At 39.4% G+C, this 7922-nt stretch overlaps 1 protein-coding gene across 1 annotated transcript; it reads left to right on the top strand.

Moving 5' to 3' along the window:
- Positions 1-262: 262 nt before the first annotated feature.
- LOC140069218 (uncharacterized) lies at positions 263-7643 on the top strand. The gene is made up of 5 exons (XM_072114671.1): positions 263-349; positions 1473-1503; positions 1636-1697; positions 1790-1849; positions 5012-7643. The coding sequence occupies exon 5, from the start codon at positions 5039-5041 to the stop codon at positions 7457-7459; it is 2421 nt and encodes an 806-aa protein (XP_071970772.1). The 5' UTR covers positions 263-349; positions 1473-1503; positions 1636-1697; positions 1790-1849; positions 5012-5038; the 3' UTR covers positions 7460-7643.
- The last annotated feature ends 279 nt before the right edge of the window (positions 7644-7922 follow it).

The raw sequence follows: 7922 nt of genomic DNA, 5'->3' as shown, positions 1-7922 counted from the left end.
GTGGCACCAATGTTTTTGTGTGTGTGTATATATATACCTAAAAGCAATGTTAGATTTGTGTATGTGTGTATATATATATATATATATATATATATATATATATATATATATATCCTTACATACCAATCGACATTACATTTTTGTTATTCCAAATGCTATCTATCTTTTTTTGAACCATAGTGCCGCACAAAGAATAGGATTGAGATAATCAACTTTTACCTTTTGTCTAATCTAATTTGAATATCCAAACAACAACCTCTAAAAGGATGTGTTTTCTTATCAGTGGCAGAACTCAGAGATAATTTACTTGTCTTCATCAGTCTGCAGCTGAACTTCCAGGTTGAAAGATGTAAGTAGGAAACCTCCCATACGATTTTATGCTTCTGGTATAACAAATTTTATTTTTCCAAAACTAAACTATCTAAATATCTGTTTATATGATTAATATTCTCTATTTCTCTTCCTCTGTTTTGTACCCAAATTGTTTCAAAATGTGTTGATTTTAACCTATTCATCACAATGTTTGCTTACATGCAAGTAGCAAAATTTAAGAATATGGTAACAGTAACGTGTGCATCTAAGGCTGCATTCACACTGCTTTATTAGGGACGTATATACATTGAATATACGTCTCCCACAGACAGCAAAGGGAGCATACGCTGCAGCACAAGTGTGGCTCCATTTCTCATGGAAAAGATAGGACATGTCCTATCTTTTCCCATAGTACGTCGCCGTTCCCCATGTTTCTTTATGGAGAGAAATTTTTAAAACCAATTTTAAAAATTCCAAATATCTAAATTGGAAATTTTTTTTTCATAAGAATGCATTCACATGACCGTATGAAAAAGTAGAGCATGTCCCCTATTTCAGTTCCGTATGCCCTAGAAGTCTATGGGGACGTATAAAATACAGGTTGCATATGTGCTGCATACGGATGAAAAATGTCACATATATACGGGCTCATACGGCACAGAAATATAGGGCTGGAGAAATCATATGTTCGTCTCAATGCAGTCATTTTTCTGAAAGATTTTGCAATTTTCTTCTACATGGATTTCTGCACTCAAGGGGGTGTTCGGTTGCTCATTTGGACCGTTAACCAGATTTAACATTCAACGTCATACAGAATATTTTTGCATGCCCCATGTTAAAGATTCACCAACGAAAAAAAAATTGCACTTTGTCTGAGCAATGCAGCAAATGCCAGAATAATGTGCTCTATAAATCCTGAATCTGGTGCACTCTGCACTATACACAGGTAAATGCATACAGTACAGTGCACTGTAAATGTGGACCTATGTAGCAAAGAATTGTCTCCCAATTTTCAAAAAAATTATTATTATATTGATTGAAGTCTGTCTATGTCACCCAATTACTAACAAAGCAAGTATTCTTTTTATCTCTATCTCCCTCATCCATCTTCTCTCTCTAAAATAACCCACCTCTAAACTAATGTATTTGTTTATTTGCAGATTTTATTGTCTTCTCCAGTCTCCTGTTGCTGTGAGTAAGATTACTTATTGACTTTAATGGTTTTTAGACAAAGCTTATTGTTCTACTTTATCACCCCAAAAAGACAACCCGGAGCCAAAGTTTAGAATAAATGTAAACTGATCTTTGCTTTTGTACTTACAGATTGTCTTTAGAAGTATTGACACGAGCGCTGCAATTCAATACAACGTGCTGTACAGAAAACGGTAAATTTACTTTATTTAATTTAGTAATTTATATATAGTTTAATTAGTTCATTATAAACATAATCCAATATAAATTCAATTTTATTTTATAGGCCTCTGTTTTTTTCAATAATCACAAGGTCATCAACTTACATCTGATTTGTTCACATTGCGTAAGTAACTTTCATTTATTCAAAGTCAATATTTGATATATTGTCATTTATTCAAAGTGAATCTGATAGCTATTAAAGGAAACCCACCACTTCCAATGGTGTTTATAAGTTGCAAATGGCGTGCACCAGCTCAGGGTGAGCTGGTGCCGGCGCTTTTTGGCGTTATGTTTTTAAACCGATATAAAGTGTTTAAACGCTTTATTAATCTTTATATAGGAAGTGGCAGCACCGCACCGTAGTACGTGCGCTGCGCGCACGACCGCTTTGTGCACATGGACAGGAAGTGGTTGCGCGCATGGTGCGCCGAGCACCATCCAGGGTGCGGTGAAGGTACTTGTATATAAAGATTAATAAAGCGTTTAAACGCTTTATATCAGTTCAAAAACATTACGGAAATAAGCACCTGCACAAGATCACCCTGATTATAACTACCATCGGAAGTGGTGGGTTTCCTTTAAACATTTTCTTATGCATTACAGATAATGTAAATACTCTAGTATATGCAGACCCGGGTATTGCACTATTGACTGGATTATAAGTCTAGGGTGGGAAATGCATTGGTTACAGCCTCCACCCAGTATATACCTATCCAGCCAATGCCCCCAATAATATTGCTAGTCAGCCCATACCCCCACAATGCATATAGCCAGCCCCTGCCCCCCCAGTTTATAGCCAGACCCTACCCCCCAGTTTAATGCCAGCCCAGTGGCGTAACTACCGCCGTAGCGGTTTCTATGGGGTCGGTGAGCTTCAGGGGCCCGGGCAGTGGCACAATCACAATGTCTGCAGACTGCGCTGCATTTCCGTACCCGATCCGACCGCCGCCCGGGCCCTGCTATACGGCGCATTAAGGTAAACGATCAATCCCTTGACCCGCCCCCTCTTTATCACACCCGCCCCAGAGTTTCTGACCCATCCAGCCCCACCTCTCCTGCGTCCGACCGCTACGCTGCTCCCACGACTGCCTGGCCGTTACCCCGGTCCCGCGGTCGCCCGGCCGGCACACTGGTCCAGGAGCTGCCTGCTGGTCCTCCACACTGCTTCCGCGGCTGCACGGCCGCCACAATGCTCTCGCGGCCACCTGGCCGGTAGCCTGGTCCCACGGCCAGCACACTGCTCCCGCAGCTGTCCACCCGCCCTTCACACTGCTCCCGCGGCTGCCCGGTCAGCATGATGCTCTCATGGCCGCCTGGCCGGTACCCTGGTCCCGCAGCCTCCCGGCCGGCACACTGGTCCGGGAGCTGTCCGCCGGCCCTCAATGCTGCTCCCACGGCTCACCGCCCTCAACTCTGCTCCCGTGGCCACCCTTCCTCCACACTGCTTCCTCGGCCGCCATGTTGCTGCCGTGGCTGCCCGGCCGGCACACTTCCTAGTCTCGCAGGATAACTGACCCACCCCACTGCACATCAGCCGGTCTGCAAGAAATGTAATTCCCTAAATATGTATGTATAGTTAATGAATGTGTGTATATGCTGTGCGTGTGTATATGCTGTGCGTGTGAATATGCTGTGTGTGTGTATATGCTGTGCGTGTGTATATGCTGTGCGTGTGAATATGTGGTGTGTGTGCTGTGATTGTGTATATGCTGTGTGTGTGTATATGCTGTGCGTGTGTATATGCTGTGCGTGTGTATATGCTGTGCGTGTGAATATGCTGTGTGTGTGTGCTGTGATTGTGTATATGCTGTGTGTGTGTGTATGCTGTGCTTGTGTCTATGCTGTGTGTGTGTATATGCTGTGCGTGTGTGTGTGTATATGCTGTATGTATATATGCTGTGTGTGTGTGTGTATATATATATGCTGTGTGTGTATATGCTGCATATACTGAATGTATGATTATAAGCTGTATGTATATGCATTTTGTGTGAATATACTGTATATAGATTCAGTATGTGGGTATATGGTGTTGTTATACTGCATGTTTGTGTATACACATTGGGTGTATACTGTATGTAAAAGAATATGATGTATGTATGCTATATGTATGTATATAAACAGTATGCATGCAACTTTGATGCATATATACTGTATGTATGTACAGTGAGTTTGTATATACTGTATGTATTAGTGTATAAATGTATATAGGAGTACATGAATGTGTGCTTATGAGTGTATACGTATGTATGTGTGGACGAGTATATAAAAGTGAGTGTAGAATGTTATGTTGTGTATTTCAGTGTGTACATGTTAGTAATTGTATAAATGTGTGTGTATGTATGAATATTTTGAAGGGGGGCCCCATGCAAAAATCTGTTATGGAGCCCTGCTTCTCCTAGTTACGCCAGTGAGCCAGCCCCTCCCCCCTAATACATAGCCAGCAGCACAAGCCCACAGTATACAGTTATAAACAGCCAGTCGGCCAGGGCTATTCACACCCTAGTAAAAAAACAAACTCTGTACTCACCGTTTTGAAAACCAACACTCACCGCCCGCAGGTCCTCTGCTTTCTCGCGATGCTCTGGCTGTGTCCCTGCCGCTTCCTGTTATCTTAGTTTGTGCGTGCCTATAGCTGATCACACATTATGATGTCACCAGTAGTAAAAGCACACATAGATAATAACTAAGGCTCCTTAATTTTGATGCTTGCGCTGTTCACCGCTACTCCTCAATGCCTGGATCACCTAGAAAAGGAAATTATAATTAGCAGGCCAGAGTACAGGCACAATGGGGCAGATCTATCAAGCTGTCTGAAAGTCAGAATATTTCGAGTTTCCCATGCCAACCAATCACAGCTCCACTTTAAAATATTCATGAGCACTGGTAAAATGAAAGCTGAGCTGTGATTGGTTGCCATGGTGAACTAGAAAAATTGTGACTTTCAGACAGCTTGATAAATCTGCCCCAGTATGTCATTTGCTCCAGGCTGCTAATTATGAATGCCTCTCGCACCTCTCTCTCCCATGCTTGGAGAGTCAGATGACTCCTGGTGATCCCAGCATTGAGGGCTACCGATGAATAGCGCAGGCTATTAGTGTACACTATGGTAACTGGTAATACTCTTGTATTTGTCAAAATGTGGTGACCGTTTCCCTTACATTATCATATATATACTTATTCATTCTGTATCTGCTTCAGAGTATTAGTGTATTAAATTTTTATTAATTTTTTTTTAAAATTTCATAGCTATATATAATATAATTAGTTTATCAAATCTCTTTTTTAGAATACAATACTGTCTTTCTAAGAAAATATGCCGTCTTGCCTTGTGAACCACTGCCTTAACAAGTCTGGGAAAAAGGCTTCAAGTGAAAATATCATGATACATAAATTTCCAAGTGATCGTGAAAGAGTTAAATTGTGGCTTCTACAAACAGGCCAAATTTTTCAAAATGTAGAGAGTATGGCTGACAAAATATGTCATGGAAGTAAGCAAAATAAATATGCACTGTGCTCATTGCACTTTGAAAAAGACTGTTATTTAGTCACATCAACCGGTCGAGTCCTGAAAAAGGATGCCCTTCCAACCCTGTTTCCGCGAGTTCCAGAAGGAGAATCGGTGATTGCGGAAAGTCTAAAGAAGGACAGAAAACGAAATAGAAAAAGACCTTTAGAGTTGACTAGAACAAAGGCAAATGCAGTTCCATCCACTTCATTAGAAGAACCTGGGGTTCAAGAATGTGTCTTAGACAAACAGATGCATAGTGTTGGTACACAAACTGACTACACTTTGCTAAATTCAGAATTGGTTTTTGTACGTGATGAATTATTGCCCACTGCAATGGGCAGTGCTATATCTTCCACAGACATGTACTCAGCAAATCCAATGGCCTCCACCCCCATGTCGAGCAAATCGAGACAAATATTATATTCCATTACAGAGTTCACCTCACCATTGAAAAAAAAAGCCCATATTGAGACAGAAGACTTAGAAAGCCATGCTTTTTCAATGGAAGGTATAGGACCGCTTTCACCAATTGATTGTGATGCAGAAAAACAACCTGAATGCCCGACAGCAGAGTCTTCGTTTTCTGCAATAACATTGAATCATAAAGAAACAAGTTTTGTTCCTGAAAAACCGAGTATGGATTCTTCAGAGTTATTTGACTACCTCACACTTTTTCCTGAAAATCCACCTCCCACGGTTACATTCTCAAGTGAAAGGGAAATAGTAAACGATCGCAAGCTTATTATTTTTGAAAGTTGCTTGGACAATGTGCTAATGAAGGTACATTGTCAATTTGATCCAAATTGCAAAAACAGAGTAAAAACTATAAAAAAAACATTTCAAGGATCCTTTTTCAGAGTTACCGGTCAATGTTTTGGAGGACACAAATTTCACATTTTAGAATCCCAGCCAAAAATTAAAAACTATGCCTCTGGGAACCTTCTACTCGCAGCCTCGATACTATTTAGTGGACTGAACTTTCAAAAGGTTGCAGAACTATTTGAGATTTTTGGATTGGTTGGAATATCTCAGACGTCCTACTACAGATACCAAACTAAGTTTTTATTTCCTGTTATTGATTATGCATGGAAAGAAAATCAAAAGATAAATCAAGACAAAATAAGTAAAAAAGGTCTGTGTGTTGCAGGAGATGGGCAGTGTGACAGCCCTGGACACAGTGCCAAATACTGTGTGTACACAATTCTTGACACAATCACAGGTAAAATTTTAGATTTCGAAGTAGTGCAACGTTCACAGTGCAATTCTTCAGTAGCAATGGAGAAATTCGGCTTTGAGATTTGCATTAATCGACTAATAGAAAAAGGCTTCAAGATACGTATCTTTGCATCTGATAGACATGTCGGAATTAGAAAGAAATTAAAAGAAGATTATGAAACAATAAATCATCAGTTCGATATCTGGCACTATGCCAAGTCGCTGAAAAAAAAAATTACTTCTGCCAGCAAATTAAGACTTTGTAAAGAACTCGTGCCTTGGGTTGATAAGATCATCTTACATTTTTGGTGGTGTGTACAGAATTGTGAAAGAAATCCAAATCTTTTGCAGGAAAAATGGTTGTCTGTCCTAAACCATGTTGTGAATATACATGAATGGGAAGGAAATCTTTATTCAAAGTGTGGTCATGCACCATTGAATCCTGAGGACCATGATTTGTTTTGGTTGAAGCAAGGATTCCCACCATACAAAAATTTGGAAAGGATTGTAAAAAATGAACAATTGATCAAAGAACTTCCAAATCTCGTACATAACTGCCACACAGGAAGACTTGAAAACTTTCACAGTCTTGCATTAAAGTACAGATCAAAAAGAATACATTTTGGAATAGACTCGATGGAGGCACGCACAAAATTAGCAGCTTTAACACACAACAACAATGTTGGTAGGCCTCAAGCTGTTGTTCAATTTGAGAAAAAAACTTCTCAAAAAATCGGCACCAAAAGAACAACACTTGTAATACCTAAGGGGAAATCTCGGTGGTTTATACGTGATGTGTACGAAAAGGTCAGTGTGGATTACCTTGAGGACTTATCAATAAACGTATTACAACTGGCTCGAGGGGAATTAAACACGGATTGGACCTCCAGGGCTCCCACTTTGCCGCCGAATTTAGCTAATAAAGAGCGCCCAAACAAGGAGGAAATCCAACGACATAGACTGATTAGATTCAGATGCTCATCAGAACCTTTCTTGGCTAACCTTAGCTAATATTTGGGTTACTAGTTCATACCTTATGAGTGTGTTAAACACGTCAGTTTTACACTACATAACATGTTTAACAGTGAGGTAAATAAAAAAAGTTGTAGACATTGTTGAAATTTAAAAAAAAATGTTATTTTGCAAGAATTTTTTTGTTTATAATAAGTTCAAGAACATTAAAATTTTCACAAAGCTTGGTTGTATGATTTGTTTTACTTGTTTTTATCACACTTCAAACTAAAGTGAAGTTAAACCTCAGTGTTATAATATATCTCTTCACCATTTTGGAGAATGTTCCCTGTAAAACTGATAGTCTAATAAAACAAACAATTTTTTTTTAAATATTCCAAGTTTACTTCAAACAATGTAAATCTGAAACATAAAACCATAAATAAAAAATATAAACATTTTTTCCATTTTTTTATAATAAACAATAACACTTTGTTTACATCTTATAAACAGATCAATATTC

Source organism: Engystomops pustulosus, chromosome 7, assembly GCF_040894005.1.
Source record: "Engystomops pustulosus chromosome 7, aEngPut4.maternal, whole genome shotgun sequence".
Classification (NCBI taxonomy): domain Eukaryota; kingdom Metazoa; phylum Chordata; class Amphibia; order Anura; family Leptodactylidae; genus Engystomops; species Engystomops pustulosus.
Note: the sequence above shows the minus strand (reverse complement) of the source record. Positions and strands in the feature narration are given on the sequence as shown.

Excerpts from the sequence above, each read along its gene's own strand:
- LOC140069218 (XM_072114671.1), top strand. The coding sequence starts at position 5,039 with ATGCCGTCTTGCCTTGTGAACCACTGCCTTAACAAGTCTGGGAAAAAG.